This window comes from Marmota marmota, unplaced genomic scaffold, assembly GCF_001458135.2.
Source record: "Marmota marmota marmota unplaced genomic scaffold, marMar, whole genome shotgun sequence".
NCBI classification, from domain to species: Eukaryota; Metazoa; Chordata; class Mammalia; order Rodentia; family Sciuridae; genus Marmota; species Marmota marmota.
The window spans coordinates 34,329,925-34,346,122 of NW_026000005.1; the positions used below are offsets into that span (position 1 = coordinate 34,329,925).

At 45.1% G+C, this 16,198-nt stretch overlaps 1 protein-coding gene across 1 annotated transcript; it reads right to left on the reverse strand.

The window, feature by feature from the left end:
• Positions 1–10,912: 10,912 nt before the first annotated feature.
• Tnp1 (transition protein 1) lies at positions 10,913–12,790 on the reverse strand. Its single transcript, XM_015481358.2, has 2 exons — positions 11,339–12,790; positions 10,913–11,138 (listed from the first exon to the last, which is right to left on the reverse strand). The coding sequence occupies exons 1-2, from the start codon at positions 11,601–11,603 to the stop codon at positions 11,110–11,112; spliced, it is 294 nt and encodes a 97-aa protein (XP_015336844.2). The 5' UTR covers positions 11,604–12,790; the 3' UTR covers positions 10,913–11,109.
• Between the last annotated feature and the right edge of the window lie 3,408 nt (positions 12,791–16,198).

The window sequence follows — 16,198 nt, forward strand, 5'->3', positions numbered from 1 at the left end:
AAATATGGCCACCAATGTGACATGGCAGGAAACAGAAATAGTTGGTACAACTCTGGTGGAAGAGAAGCCAAAGTTCCTATTGCATCATGATACATTGGTTTGCTGACATGACAAAATACCATGGATTTTGTGGCTGAAGCAACAGAAATTAATTTTTCTTGGGTTGGGGTTGTGGCTCAGAGGTAGAACAATTGCTTAGGATGCACAAAATCCTGAGTTCAATCCCAAGAATTGCAAAACATTCAACAACAAAAACAAAAAAAAAAAAAAAAGAAGAAATTAATTTTTTCTCATAGTTCTGGAGGCTAGAAGTCCAAGATCAGAGAGTCAGCAGGTCTGGTTTTCTGAGCTTTCACTCTTTGGTTTGCGGATATATACCTTTTGCTATCTCTTTACATGGTTGTCTATGTATCCACACCTGCAGTTTCCCGTGTGTCCAGGTTTCTTATTCATATGAGAACACCAGTTAATTAGTTCAAGGCCTACCCTAATAGCCTCATTTTAACTTAGTTACTTCTCTCAAGGTTCTCTGTCTAAATGCAGTCACATTCTGAAGTCTGGGCCATTAAGGCTTCAACTTATGAATTTTAGGGGGCACCATTAAGTCCATAACAGAGGGTATATGTAAAAAACAAAAACAACAAATGAACTAAAATCTGGGAGAACAAATAAGAGGTTAGTAAGGTAGCCAGATACAAAATAAATATACAAAAACTTACAGCTTTATTGATCTATTTAAAAATGCAATGCAAAAAAGATACCATTCACAATAACCACCACCTGTGCTCTGCAGAAGTATTTTCACACAGTGGGGGTGTCTTGTGACTTAGGGCTTTCTAGGGGTAGGTAGGCACAGAAGGTGCATAGATTACAGTCAGAGTCTCATGAAATATCTTGGGGGAAATATTCCAAGCTTCTTCTTCTCAATTCTCTAATCACTGGAGCTCAAATCCTGAGCATACGTATGTTGGGTGAGACACCAATGGCCTACCATTCCTCTTGGTTCTCATTCCTTTCTCATCTGGAACTCTTGTCCTCAATAACCTCCTAGTTCAGTCCATTCTGCTCCAACATAGGAACATGTTAGCTCAGGAAATATTAACACCTTCAAAGAAATTTTTCTCCTGGCAAGAACATCTCAAGCACATAAGACAGTCCATTTATTCCACTAAAAGCCTCATTTGGGCAATTTCCTATGAACAAAGAGACTCTGTATTCTAAAGAACTGTTGATGTTTCCATTTCTTGCCAGATAGAAATTGCTTGCAGCTTGAAGAAGTTTTTGAAAAGTTAATTATAGAAGTAATGTGTAATAAAATTTAAACAATATAGATAAATAAAAAGTTGTCTTTGTTTACCATTTAATTTCACTCTTTCCCTCAGAGATGATCACTGTTGACAGATTGGTGAAAATATTTTAAAAGTAACACAAAATTGTGTGTGTGTGTGTACATATGTGAGCTTGATATATTGATATATATGTATATATTTGTGTACACACTCATCCATCTTATTTTTAAATATAAAAACTTTTATTGTCTTAAATTTAAAAGGGATCATATTATATACATTGTTTTGCTTTTTGCTTTCTTTGTCCCACTTAATAATATGACTTGGAAATCTACCTAAATCAGTACAAATGTGTATGTGTGTGTCTATGCACATACATATGCCTATTTACTTTTTAACTGCTATAGATTCATTATATCAGGGGATAGCTATAATTTCACTTTATTCATTTAGTACTCTAAGGTATATTGCAATAGAGAGGTCCATATTAGAGTTTACAGATGGCCCACTTTTATTATTTAAGCAACTCTGTTTCACATGCTGCCATGAGAATTATGGAACGCTTCTTGTGCAGAGTGTACAAAGATTTTTCTAGAACAGATAATGTCTTAGAGTTCATACTATTACAACAATATACCCAAGACTTTGTAATTCAGAAAGAACAGAAATTTATTTATTACAGTTGTGGAACCTGGAAAGTCCAAGATCAGGGTCCTGGCAGGTTGGGTGTCTGATCTCTGCTTCCAAGATGGCACCTGAAACACTGCATCCTACAGAGGGGAAAATACGGGGTCTTCACTTGGTATAAGCCAAGGAGCAAAAGCAGGCCTATCTGGTTCTCTTCAACCCAGCAAAGGCTTCTCATCTTAATATTGCTATGGTGGGGATTAAGTTCCCACAGGAATTTGGGGGGAAATGTTCACATCATAGCAGACCCTTGAGGTAAAATGTCTGGGTCCAAGTGTTTTCATATTTGCATTTTAAATAGATCAACTCTTCACATTTTCGTTGCTGTTGTTTAAACTTCTACCCACCAAAGTTTCAAATATCTTAGGGCTTGAGTTCCTGCCTGAGCTCCCCAGACACAGTCCCCTGGTTCCCTCACGGATGGGTGCCAACTTGCCTTGGTGGTTGCATTGTTTAGCTTGTCCCAATTTTCACCCGATTCACCTTCTCATTCATGTTCTGAATCTAAAGTCCTCCTTGATGCTGAATGAGTCTCATGATATGATTTTCTATTTTCTGATTAAAGCTCAAAATCTTAGTACAAAGTTTATATGTTGGAGGATGATCGACAGGTATATACCTTGGTGCAAATTAACACAGACCTGGGTGAAGAACTCCTGGTTATGTTTCACCCTGGCTAGCTCTGCTTCCTCTTAGTGCGGAGACTGGAGGATGCTGAATTCTTTTCAGTGGTGTTCTAGTGCAAATCTTCTCAAACTCGGATCCAAACTTTCCCCTAACCGACCAGCTACCCCTTGGACACTCTGGCTGGCTGCTTACTTTTGGTTCCAATAGCAGAATCTTCTGCATTCCTGTCTTCCCCACATTTATGCCCTGGAGCAAGACCTCCATGCTCACTCTGAGATCAGATGAATGTGAGTCTGAGGTTTGAAAGACCCCACATCTTTTCTCAAAGGCAAAACCCCTTTACTTTGCTCCAATAATCATATATTTTTTCTGGTTCTCACCAGTTTCCTCAGACAGAGATGATCCTCTTCAGTTCTGAGTAGCTTCTCAGAACTTTACAGTGAACAGGTAGCTGTGTTTTCAATAAAAGCCATTTTAGAGTCTGTTAAAAAAGAAAAGAAAAGCTTGCAACTGAGAGAGAATGTAAAATGAACAAATGCATGTGATAAGTGCTATGTAATTCAGTTATGACGGTGAATATTGGATTACTATGGTCCAATAGAAGGAAAGAAACTCAACCAGCTTCATGAAGCTTACAATCAGAGGATTACATCAGAACAGAAGCATGAATGTGAAAAGTGATGCATTCTAATGCTTTTTGAGTATAAAAAGGATCTGACCCAGTCTGTGGAGTGGAGATGGGAGTAGGGGTGGGGCGTTGGCAAGGACGACTTCCAATCCCGGCTGACAGTTGTTCTTTTCCCCTTGAGTTTCTGTCATAACAGGGATCCAGGTCTCCCAAACTCTGCTTCAGTGTCCTTTTTACTTTGCCATGTGACCTGGGCCCTCAATTTTTAATTCAAACCTAAGAGACTGGTTTAGTAGGAGTCACAAGTCCCTTCCTCCTCCTAAAGGGAGCCATATGTAATCCCTTCTCAGAAGCACCACCATCGTCTAGCTCTCCACCTAAGCCCAACAGGTTTGTTGAACAACTATTATGTGCCAGGTACTCTACTAGGAGCTGGAAAGGCAGTGGAGTATGAAACATGGCACTGCCTGTTCTCTAGGGAATGTCTGGGCCTAAGGTACCAGTCTGGTTTATGGAGCTCTCCCCTACCCTTTTGGATCAAACTGATACACTTAGAGTTGAGATGTGACATAATGTACAGCCTGAGGGCCTCAGGACAGTGCTTTGCAACTTTCAGGTTCTCAACATCCTGTTGGGGATGACGTGCCTCTTGAGTAGCTGCCCTGCTTACCTCAGAGGCATGTCTGAAGGGTGAACGTGGTGTGGGCCACTCTTTCAACATAAGCACCATAATGGCCTCTCTCTGCACAGACATTTATGGAACACTGGCTGCCATCATGGAGGGTTGTGGGAAACTAAAAATATAGTACAGAGTAGACATTCAACAAACCCTTATTGATTTAGTGGGGAAGGCTATTGTCCCAACTTTAGAGGCCCTGTAGTGAGTAATGTGGATGAGACAGAGCTGGTGATGGCTGTGTTTAGGGACACTGTGCTCCATTAGGGCCACAAAGCCCCAGCCCTGTAGCTATGATGTTGTTGTACCCATGGGGTCTGAGGACTTGGAGAAGGGGAAACACAGTGGGCCAGAAACTGAAAAGTGATAAAGCCCACTAATTTCTGCCTCCATTGATTAGGAAAAAAATCCATAGGTCTGTGTTTTCAACTATGGTGGGAATTTCCAAGAAAGAGGTGACAGTGGTGAGGTACTCACGTGGTCTCAGAATGGCGTCTCCCCTTTATCTTCAATTACTTGAAACCAGTTGAAACCTTGGAAAGTCAAATAGACCTAGAAAGAAGTTTGTGCTAGCCTTTGGGAGTCTTGGGGTCTCACCTGTTTCTTCAGCAGGGGTGAGGCCATCTGCGCTGTATTTAGGGAGATGAACAAGACGGGACCCGAGTGTCCTCTGGGGACTCCATGATGATTTCAGTACCAGACTATTAGTGAGGAAACCAAGATGTGGAAAATGGGCCCCCTTTTAATCAGTCTGATAGTTTTAAAAATGAAATTTAATCAGTTAAAATGCAAGATGAAAGACATAAGAGAGCGTGCTCCCCCCTTTTTCCAAGTCTGTGCTCTTTGCACACCTGTCCCCACCTCACAGGGTGCCTCCACCCACTGCCCTTGCAACACACCAGGCTGGGCACGAAGCCAGCCTTTCTTAGATACAATTGAGGTTGCCAGCCCCCCCACCCCATTCCCCCAGCCTGAGGCCCCACCTTTCCCTCTCCTGGGAGACACAAAGGGCTTCTGTGACTCATGCGGGAGTCACCGAATCCTCCTCCTTCTTTCTAGCAACACCAGTGAGGCCGCGGGGCCAGTCTTCTGTGGTTAATGTTGCCCAACTTCTATGCTGTGAACAGCATGGAGGTTGCTCCTCGTAACCCTCTAGAGCTATGTGCTCCTTTGACCCCACTGTGGACCCTGCTGTAGAAATTTGAGGGTCCCTGTTTGGTTTTAGCTGAAGTTGAAGGGACTGAGGGGCATTCCAGAGAGGAACTGATATTTATAAAGTACTTAGGATGTCCCAGGTACACGTGAGGGGCTTTTGCGCATGGGTTTTACTCAAATTCCTCTCCTGATTCTAGAAGGAGGTGTTCTTAACCCAGTTTTACAGAGCGAGTGACCGACCTTGGAGAAGTTGGGTGACTTGTTCAAGGTTCCATAACTGTTTAGCGGTTGTGGCAAGATTCACGTGTAGAACGGGCTGGCACTGAAGCCCTTGGTCTTTCTGCTTGTGACCTGGGGTCTGAATTGCGGGGCCCTGCCTTTGCCCGATGAAGACAGGTAACAAATGTTGGGTTCTGCTCTCCTGCATCCTAGGTCTGCTGTCAAAATCCCAGCTCATTTTGGACACTGATATGCTCTGGTTTTAGAGGCAGGGGACTGGGATGGTGTGGGGACAGTGAGAGCAGAACTCTGGTTTTGGCTCTGTCACTACTGAGCCATCAGATGTGTGTTTATTCCAGTGTCTAGGCTTTAACCCCTTTACCCGTGAAAGGCGCCGCAGCTTGGTGGCTAAGCACACACAGGTGTGAGCCACATGACCTGGACCCAGTCTATCACTGGTGCATCCAGTCCTGTGCTCACTAGCCATGGGACCTTGGACAAACTGGGTGAACTTTGTGTGCTTCATTTTCTCCTCTATAAGAAAAAAGATCATAATAGCATCCATTTTGAGAGGGTGGTGTGATCCGTCAGGATGCCTAGTGTGTTTTATAGTGTTGCTGCTGTTCTTATTTCTGGGTGTAGAAGCTTCTGAACTTTTATTTTCAAATAAGTTTATGGAAAGCAGTATTTCAATGAAGGGCCATTTTATCTTCCTGTGGAAGGCTGGCTCTCCTCTTCAGGGCTTCATTCTAAAGCACTGTTGAGCTGGATCCCCACAGATTGTGAAATTCAAGCTCTTTATGTCTTTTCAATAAAACACTTGTGTGTTAGACCTGAGCACTTCATAGCTAATTAATTGTAAAGATTCTTGCCTGTTGCTAATGAAAAAAAAAAAAAAAACATGATCTGAGGGAGTAAGTTTGTCCAGCCATCCTTGGTCTCTATCTGTGCTCAGATTTACTTTTTACAATATACTGAGTTAGGAGGTGGGTCTCACCCAAGACACAATGACTGTGTGTGATGATGTGATCATTATGTCCCTCACTTGTGGATGGCTTGTGTCTTGCTCCTTGGAGTCTGTGGTCTGTTTGGAAAGAGAAGATCATCCCCATCTCCTACATTTTATAGAAGAGGGGGAAAAGCCCCAGGGAGGTGTAGGTATTTTTCTGATGTCAGGACCTAACTTAGGCAATTGGCTCAGGACAGGGTGAGAGGTTCCAGGTCACAATGGGAGCCTGGGGACAGCTTTTGGCAGAGCTGGTAAGAGGCCATTGGGGAAAACTGCAGGACTCAGCTTTATGTGATGTAGCATCCTGAGACCAAGGATTTGGAAGTAGAGCCCTAAGTCAGGGTCAGACCAGCATAAGACACCTAAGGGACCAGTTCTAAGAGGAAGAGGGGACTTCCAACTAACTTAGGACCTGTAGTTTATACCACTCTAAGTTATCCCAAGTGCCCTGGGAGATAGATATTATGATTGACACTTTACCGATAAGGAAGATGAGATTAATGGAATTTCAAAAATCACCTACATCTCACCGCTGTAGAGTGGTCATTCAGATGCAGGGTGGCTTGCCCAGTGCCTGTCCCTCGCATGTTTTGCCATGCCAGCTGCCCAGAAGGTCACATTCCTTTCTGCCAAAGGTCAGACTTGGTTACAGTGATAGGGAAGTTGGGCTATGAAAAGAGACGAAATGGCCCCAACTGCAGAAAGAGAATTGTGTAAAGGAAGGACTGATAGGTCCATCAAGGTCACAAGGAGGGGCTGTGGGTTTCAATGGAATATAGACACTGGAATTTAGTGCCAAATGTCAAGGAGATCTTGCTCAGCTACTGCTTTGGGCCTCTGGGCTAAGAGAGCAGGAATGGCTGCTGGGCTCTGCTGGAGGAGAGCTTTCTTGTTGGGCCTGGTGTAAGACTGGAGAGGGAGAAAGCTTGGGTGGGGCCAGGCGCGAGGAAAGGCAGGCTCTGTTGGAGCAAAGTAGAGACCTGCGTCATTCATCAACCTGGCCAAGCAGACCAACCTGGAAACTAAGACCCCGTGCTCCTAGAGTCAGGAATTAAGGCCCTGTTCTGTTTGGTTCTTTCCCCAGGGTTGGCCTGGCCATGAGGGCTCAGATTGCAAAGACAGAGGATGAGACTAAGAGTTTTCAGGCCACCGCTGTTCTCTGGTCTCTAAGGACAAAACCTTTGGGTGACCCTGACAGCCGAGCCCCAGGCATGTCTGACTTGTACCAACTGCCCCCAGAGCACACAGTCTCCTCCCAGTTGCCATTTCTGCCTTCACCTCCCCAGCTCAGCCCTGAGTTTTTCTCCAGAACTTCCTGTTTCCTTGCGGTTGTCTGCACAGACACGTTGGACCCACCCAGGGTCATCTGGAGGAGACCTGGGGTTATGAGTGGGGATCAACTGTGCTTCCCATAACTCTTCCATCCACATGTGGGTCCTTTGAGCTTCACCACTCCCAAGGGACCTGCAGCCAGTGCAGTAGAGGCCCCGTATCCAAGTCAGCTCACAGTAAGGTCAAGGTGACCCAGAAGGGCTTGCCGCCAAGGTCTTTAATTTTTTTTTTTCAATTTGATTTTTCACTTTCCAAAAAGACCGAACGAGTGATGACTTGAGGACATGACGTTCCAAGGAAACTAGGAGAGGGACAAATTCTTCCTTGGTTGGGGAGGTGAGAAAAAGCACAGAGAGTGGTCTTCCTGTCTCCCTAAGGAGTGTCACCATGGTCCAAAGACTCACAGGTGCTGGGCCTACGGGAGCCATAAAAAGGGACAGAATGAATGTTCCTGGAGGGCAGGGACTAAGTCAACACCAGTCTTGGAAAATTTCCAATACGTGGGCCTGGAAAATGTTCCTATAAACAGAATTTTCCGGGCGGCTGCTGCTCCTTCACAATTTATCCAAGAGGGCAAAGGCTGAAGTCACCAGGCAAGGATCTGTCTACCTTGAGTAGCCCCAGGCTGTTTTCCATGCTCAAGTCCTCATGGCTAATTAAAGTGTTTAGTTGTTGCAGAAATGCAATGCTGTGTTGGAATATTGTGATGTCTCGGGGTGAACACCTGGTTTAGAAGTCTGAACAAGGTGGTTTTGAACCCTCTCACACTCCATCCCCTGAAGGGACTTTGGCTTGTAACAACATACGGGAGAAGATAAACTGGATGCTAATGTGGCAAACTTCTAAGAAATCCCAAAAAAGAGGATATGGACCCCACAAAGTTGTGTCAGCTATTATCATTGTATCCAGAGCTTTCTCCAGCAGGCCTTGCCTGCTGGGTTCTCCTTGAGTGTGGCCAACAGGAGCACCAGAAGGAGATCAGAGAAATGTCTGGATGCTTTGTCTCTTGAGATGCTGGTCACAGCTGTGATCCTCCTTAACACAGTCTTACCCCAGGGGCCCATCTACCTGAGCACACATTGGCTCTCCTTAGGCTCCTTTTCTCCCGTTTAATCCAAGGATCTGAAGCCACCCATGCTAGGTTCTAGGTGTCCTCTTCAGGAAACAGTCCCTTCAATGAAGCCTCTTCATTTGAGTCATCTTCAGGGATCTCCTTTTCCTGCAAGATGGTGACAGATAGAGCCCTTAACCAGGTTGACTTCTAGTCATAGCAAGTTTCCTGTGGGCAGTTAGTGCCATGCTCTCAGCATTACTGTGGTTCTGGCTTGTTCCTACCTGTTGACTTGTGGCCCTGTGTGGAGGTCATTTTTGATCCTGTGGGTAACCTGAATGGTAGCAAGGGACAGGGGCAACAGGGCACAAGGTGCAAATGGCTGAGTCGTGTGTGAGAGTGACACAGGATTGAAGTAGAAATGGCTGAGCAGTGAGGTGTGCATAGGTGGGGAAGAAATGGGGGCCATCAGAAAGCTTGTGTATGGACTTGGGCATCTGCCAGGTTGCAGGGTGTGTGGGCTGATACTCACTGGAGGGTTTGCTTCAGTGTGGTGCCTCCTGAGTTAGCCCTTGCTGGAGCAGCCTGGCTGGGCAGGTGGGGTGTCAAGGCCTGGCCATCATGACTCTGCAGGACCCCCTAGCAGGCCATCCTTCCTGATAGATTCAGCTCCTTCCTCTACTCCTTTTCTTCCCGATGGTCAGCCATAGATTCAGCTCCTTCCTCTACTCCTTTTCTTCCCGATGGTCAGCCTCCAATGCACATCTTGTATCCAAATCGGTCTCAATCTCTGCTTCCCAAGAACCCAACCTAGAGGGTTAATTTAGAAAAATTGGCAGTAAGAGCAGCTCAACATCAAAATAACATTTAAAAAAAATTTTTTTGGGGGGGTCTTGGGGGCTGCAAGAAGGTAGAAGAATTCTCAGCTGGCACAAGAGCAGGGTAGGTTCTAGCACTTTCGTAGCTTCTCAAGCAAGGATTCCAGATCAGAACCATTTATTAACTTAAAGAAATTAAAAGAGGTTGTTCAGTCACACTAGGGACAAACACAGGGAGATTCATCTGAGACCAATCTGAGAAAGAGGGAGAGGCAAAAGGAATATTTAGGAGGTAAAATAGGCATAACTTTGAGGATGAGGGTGAGCAAAGGGAGTGTTTTCCCCAGTCCCATTTTAGAGGAGGAAACTGGAAATCTTAGATCAGTACAAGTTCAGCCAGGGAAAGTGAGCTCAGTTTGAAAATGAGTTTGAAGAGTCCATATGCCTGATGGTAAGATTATTTTCCACACGAACTTGAACATGGTTCTGGAACAGTGTGCAGATTCTCTAGGCTCATGAAACCGTGAGGACCAAGTGACTCTTCCAATAGGTAAGATGACATGCATTTTTTCTTCTGGAGACATCTGAGAAATGAATGGTTTTCTGTTGCATTACTAAAGTTTGGCCCACATGGACATCTTGTTAAAGTCTTCCAATCCCGACACCCTCAGGCTGACACACCTGCTTAGGGCACAAACTCCTCATTGACAATTATGAGTTTCCTCTTTCCTCGCTCTGTCACCAGCAGACAGAATCCACATGGGTGGCTGGTTCTTCGGTACAAATCTGAGTGCTTAAGAAGCATTCATTAAATAATGATCCCTTCTAAGTGAATAGACGCTAAGATCCCTGGCCAGAGACTTTATAAACTGTCACAACCCAAGGTCCAAGGAAAGTGAGGGCTTAGGAATTTCCTAAATGAGCAGAACCCTAAGGACAGTTCTCTCCCAAATGATCAATAAGGTCCACCCAGATTGAGGTAATTTGTACTGCTAGTCACACCCAGCTAAGGTTCATTTATGACATCAGAGTCATGCTTGCTGGCCTCAACCTCCCAGGCAATGTCCCTGCCCCCAGTTTGTTCATCTCAAACCAAGCCATGTTATCAGTGAATTAGGAAGCCCCTCCCAGTGGTCCATATGTCTGGACCCAAAGCCTCTTAAAATAATGACTCATGATGGACACTCGGATGAATTCTCCCTGTCCATTGGAGGAGAGGGCTGGTGCACTGAGACACACACACACAAGAACAAATCTTAGTGATGGTTTTTGGCCAGAGTTGGACCACCACTGGATGGAATTATAAGGACAAATTACTTTTGCTATTTTCCAAGTCATCTTTAATAATTTCATTCCATCTAATTCTCACCCCTAGCTCAGGAAACCAAGTTTTTCCGAAGGATCAAAGGAAACATTTCAGTTTTCAAATTTTTTTATTGAGATGTTGGGGAGGAACAGCCAACATATACATTCCTCACTTCATTACCACTGGCTTTTTTCCCACACCATAGGTTCTTCTGACTTTGGTCTAACTTCAGGTCTCCTTGGCAGTCCCCCCTCTGATCTCGTTGCTGCCTGGTGTTGTTTGAAGTTCACCAGGACAGGGCCCACTGGTAGATCACAAGTGGGAGCGGTAACTGCGATTGGCTGTGGGGGAAGGACAGGTTTGCAACAGGGACACCTGTTAGAACAACATACCAGGACTCTTCCTGCCCAAACTGCCCAGGAACCGAGTCACTGGGAGTAATCTCAGGCTGAGGGTCATGTAAGGGCTGCCTCCAGGAGGCTGGGTCTGGGGAGCAACGTGTCCCCAAGTTTAACAGCTCTCTTACTTGCCCCTCACTCACCATCATCGCCCCGTTTTCTACTCTTCAGGCTGCCTTTGCGGTATTTTCTTTTGCTGCCGCCTCTCTTGACACCTTTGTGAGGAGCTCGGTTCTTGCCCCTCCTCATGCCATGACTCTTTAGTTTGCGGCTGGTCGACATTGTAATTTCTGCCAGAATGAGGGGCTTTGCAAAGCCCCAGAGGCCAGGAGTCAGGGTATTTAAGGCTGTAGCAATTGTGACTCCAAAGGGGCATGGCAGGTGGGTGGTGCTCTTTTGTGATGTCATTAGCCTTTGTTACACTTTGGTCATATATGTGAAATAAGGCAGCCACCTGAAGGCAGCTCAAGGCTGCTCTTCAATTTTGAGGTCCTTTTTAGGTTAAGTGAGGGTTTCCAGACAGGTGTTACTGAACAACTAAGTCTCAGCCTTGTGCTTGGCATCCGGAGAGTCACAGAAGCTATTAAAATATGCGTCTCCTGCCTGTAGGGCATGTATCAGTCATTGGTTGTGTGAATACACACGTCTCATGGCATCTGGAGGTAATGAATGTATTTCTATAAGCACTTGATTCTTGGAGATCCAATTCAGTCTGATCAAAATATACATTTTCCTTCTCTTTTATCTGACTCAGGGCTTCTCAATCTGAGCACCATTGACACCAAGGGCTGGGTAAGTTTTGGTGGGTTCTGTGCATTGTGAGGTGTTCGGCAATCCCTGGCCTCTACCCACTAGATGCTAGTATAGCTCCTGCAGATGTCACAACTGAAACTATCTCCAAACATTATTGTCTGTTCCTTTGGGACCCTGGGGGAGTAGGGAGCAAAGTCACCCTGCTTGAGAACTATTGGCTTGACAATTTTTTTTTTTTTAAATTCAGTTACAGATAGTTACTGTTGATGAAGGATACGCCATGTACTTAGGTGCCAGGAAGACAGTGGTGGGTATAAACGTGTGGAATGTTCAGCCTAGTCAGGGGAGAGCCACTAATCGGCTCTTTACATAGATCAGTGAATGATTTCTTAGGCTGGGGTTGTGAGGAACTTCCCAACATGGTACAGGATGAGGTTGGGAAAAAGAGGCAAAGATCAAACCATCCTTGCATGCATTAGGAAGACTTAGCACTGGTTCAGGAGGGAGCAAGATTTGATAACAGCTTAGCCATGGGGCAGCGGGGTATTGATGGAGATGTAGAGAGTTTAGCAAAAGGCAAAGTCTTGGTAAAGGATTTGATGTGGGAGGTACCAGACAGTGTCAAAGGTATGCCTTTTGTTTCTCTGCAATGCAGTTGTCTGGGTGCTTGTACTTTTCAATGAGCTGAAGACCAGTTATGGACCCAGTGATGACTAGGCATAGCTTCAAGAAGACTGTGTTGAGTTTGAAGAGCTTTTGAGATTTTTGAATAGAGGTACTGAATGATGGTTATGGGGTCTATGTGTCTGGAGGCTGGTCATCAACCTTTTCTTCTTCCTCCTATTAAGTCCTTTGGAACAGAGGTCAGTAGAACCTAAGAGCTATTTCTTTGTTTTTTTGTTTTTGTCCTTGTGTTTCTCCCCACAACCATTATCCTTATTCAAAATAATCTTATAGACGGGGGGTTCGTAGCTAAAGGTTGGCTGAATGGAAGACAAGATGTAGTGCAAGCCATGCTCTCTGTATTTTAGGTCCTACAGAGGTCAGATCATATTTTGATACCCAGATTCCTTGAGTGGTCTCCATGGTGACCCTTCCCATTTTCTTGTTTCCAGGCAGGTCTTTCTGGAGTCCTCCTCTCGGTGGCTTTTATTTGTACAAGGATGGAGGAATATATAAAGCAGTCTGCTGCCTTGTCTCCCAGGAGCTTTCTCTGTCCACTCCAATCTAGCGTCCTGCCTACAAGCAAATGACCTTCATGAAAGCACGTATTTAACCATTGTCTTCACCATTGTACAGTCCCCAGGCATTGGTCAGTCCTGCCTCAGAATAGGAGCCCACTCAGTTTTTATGGAATACATCTGTTGAATGAATAAGAAGTCCTTCTTTTCCTTTGTTAGCTATCCTATTCTTCCTCCATTTTTGTCCCCCATCTTCAAGGAAGCCTTTTCCTACTCAATCAATATTCATCATCCTTTAAAATTTCTTCAAAGACCGTTGTCCCCAGAACATTGACCTTCAGGTCTAGACCACGAACTCCGATGGTGTGAAGCTCCATTTTGTGTAATGTATGTTAAACGGGTCTCAACAGGAGGCAGTGTGGTGTCTCTGTTCTCCTCTGGACTTTGGCTTCCTTGTTTTATAAAGGAACGGGTTGGGCCAGGTGATCTGAGATGATCTGGCTTTGGAAGTAGCCTTTTCTCAGAGACTATATTGTTTTGTTTCTGTTCCATCTCCACAAGTGTTAGCATGGTCCACAGGAGGTGGTCAGTAAATATTTGTTCAGTCTAGCCCCTTTGGTATGTTATGGAAATAGACAGTCCAACACACTCAGAGAGCTTCTGTACAAGTGGGAGCATGTCTAATCAGGGAAAGAAGCAAAGGACATTGTCCCCTCACACCTCTCTGGTGCTCTGTGCTGACCCCTGATACCTGGCTCTGCTGGCTAGAAACTGGCCACTTTGGTTTGACAGATGTTTTGTGGATGGTCCTGGAGACTAGATACTACTTCTGTCCCCACTCCCTCATACCCTAAATCCACTGGCTCTGCCAGAGAGAGGCTGAGGTCCACAGGGAAGGCAGCTAGGTTTGAGAGCTGGTGAAGAAACAAACAAACAAAAGGGCCTCCTTTGCACAGGGTTTCAGGCACCCAGGCTGACATGTGTGAGCTGCAGAAAGCCCAGAGTGCGGAAGGCGATTCACAGCCCAGCAAGGGTGGGACTGGGGGGTGTTTGAGTTGGCTCCTGGATTGGACCTCCTGGGGTGAGGACAGAGCAAAGTTGAGCTGGACCCTGCTGCCTGCTCTGTTTCTCTTTCCATTTCAGCTCCTGGGCTGCATGAGCCAGGGCAATTTAGACGGAACACAGTGAGCTCACTCCTGACCCTTAGAGGGCCCAGAGCAAGGCCTTCCCTGGAGAGCCATCCGTTAGTCCAGTCCGCTCCCTGTCGCCTCACCTTTTCTTCTGCTAACTTTATTTTATTTTATATTTTTGGACAAAGAAACAACAGAGAGGATCCATGAGCTACTTCAGTTAACCCAGCAACAGGACTAGAAGGGACCACCTGATAGGACTGTCTCTTCCATCTTGGTTTACCCAACAGGATTAGCTTTTGTTTCTTTTTTGACTCTTTGGTTTTATTTTTATTTCTGATTGGTGAAAGGTAATGGATATTTTCTGATAGGGAGTAGAACATTGGGAAGACAGAATTCCTAGCCATTTTAGAAGAGGAGCTACTAGCTCTTCCTCACTCTGGGCCAAGTGTTGTCTTACCTGGACACAGGGGGACCGGTATGGTGTCTTTATTTCATAGGGCACAGTTAAGGTAGCATTGCAGGGAAGAACTTGGAAGCCAGTTCTTCCACTGGCTGGGTCCTTAGGTTAGGAAGGGTGGGTGTAGGGTGTTACTGTTTTGGAAGTAACAGATCTCTAGTTGGATCCCATCTTATTTCTCCTATTCAAAGTAACTCTATTAATTTTCCTGGGGAGTCCAATAGATGTCTTCACAGGGCTGGATCTTCCCAGCAGGCTGGGACTTGGGGTTTATTAAGAGGGATCATGGAAAAGTTGCTGACAGCCGTTACACATGCTGATGACTCAGTCTGAATCCCTCTCTGAAATCTAAGTCTCTCCAGATGTTGACCTCAGCTGGGGAGTGGGGACCTTCTACCCTGTTCACATGTACACCCTGTCTCTTGTCCTATTGCTGATGCTGCTGTTGCTCTAACAGGCAGAGGATGTTGGGACAGGCTGGCGGAGGTCGAAGGGGCTGAGAGAAGCACACACATCTGGTGTCTTTGGTAGGGAATCAAGGGAGACCAGAGACCCAAGCCAAGGGGTGGTTTCCAGAGAAAAAGGAAGGGGGGACCTCAACTGCATTCACCTTTCCCATCCAGTTCTGGAAAACACAGGGGCATCTTGGTTCTGCTGATGGCCTGATTTCTGCCTGGAGATTTATTGGTATAATGTATTTACCCATCAGGTTCCTCTCCCATCCTTTCTGCTGAATTCTCAAATTGTCTTTCATATAAACAATTCTTCTTCCTCCTCCTCCTCCTCCTCTTCTTCTTCTTCTTCCTCCTCTTCAAATAATACACTGGAAATGCTGTTCCCATCAGTTAAAGACAGAAGCAGGACTGTATCCAGGGTAGTCATGCAAATATCATGTGTATTAAATCATTTGGCTTCATGTGGTCTTTAAGAATGAATGTGTTTTTAATCAATCTATCAATTACAGTAAGGAACTCTGAGTTGGAGGGCTTCTGGGGAACAGTTTCCTAATAAGTAGACTTGGGAATGAAGGAAAGCTTATCATAAATTATAGGCAAAGTCAGATCTCATGCCCAAATTTTCTGATCCCCAGTCCAGTCCAGGTGGAAATTTCTTATCTTTTACTTTTCTGAGCATTTTCTGTTTTTCTCATCACTCTTCCTATTCCATAAGCCGTGTACTGGAGCCCTTGCCCTCTTGAAATCATCTCATCACCTGAGGGTTATCAGTTCATTGAGTTTGAGGATACCTGGCCCTTTATGGTAGATTGTAGATTAGCCACTAAGAGGGCGAAAAGGTCCAGAAAGACAGACAGTTTACCACATATGAAGGGCAATGCCTTCATAATTGACTCAGGCATCATTTGTGCATGATTTCAAAGCATTGTGACCATCATGCTGGTGCTGGTGCTAGTTCATTGGCAGAGGAGATATCCAAATATGATCAGACATTGCTTAATGGCAAGGATAGATTTTAAGAAAT

What these genes read in the sequence shown, in the direction of transcription:
- Tnp1 (XM_015481358.2), bottom strand. Translation starts at nt 11,603, where the DNA reads ATGACATCACAAAAGAGCACCACCCACCTGCCATGCCCCTTTGGAGTC. An exon ending in TAGAAAACGGGGCGATGATG is followed by an intron (nt 11,139 to 11,338) that starts GTGAGTGAGGGG and finishes CTTCCCCCACAG; the next exon opens with CCAATCGCAGTTACCGCTCC.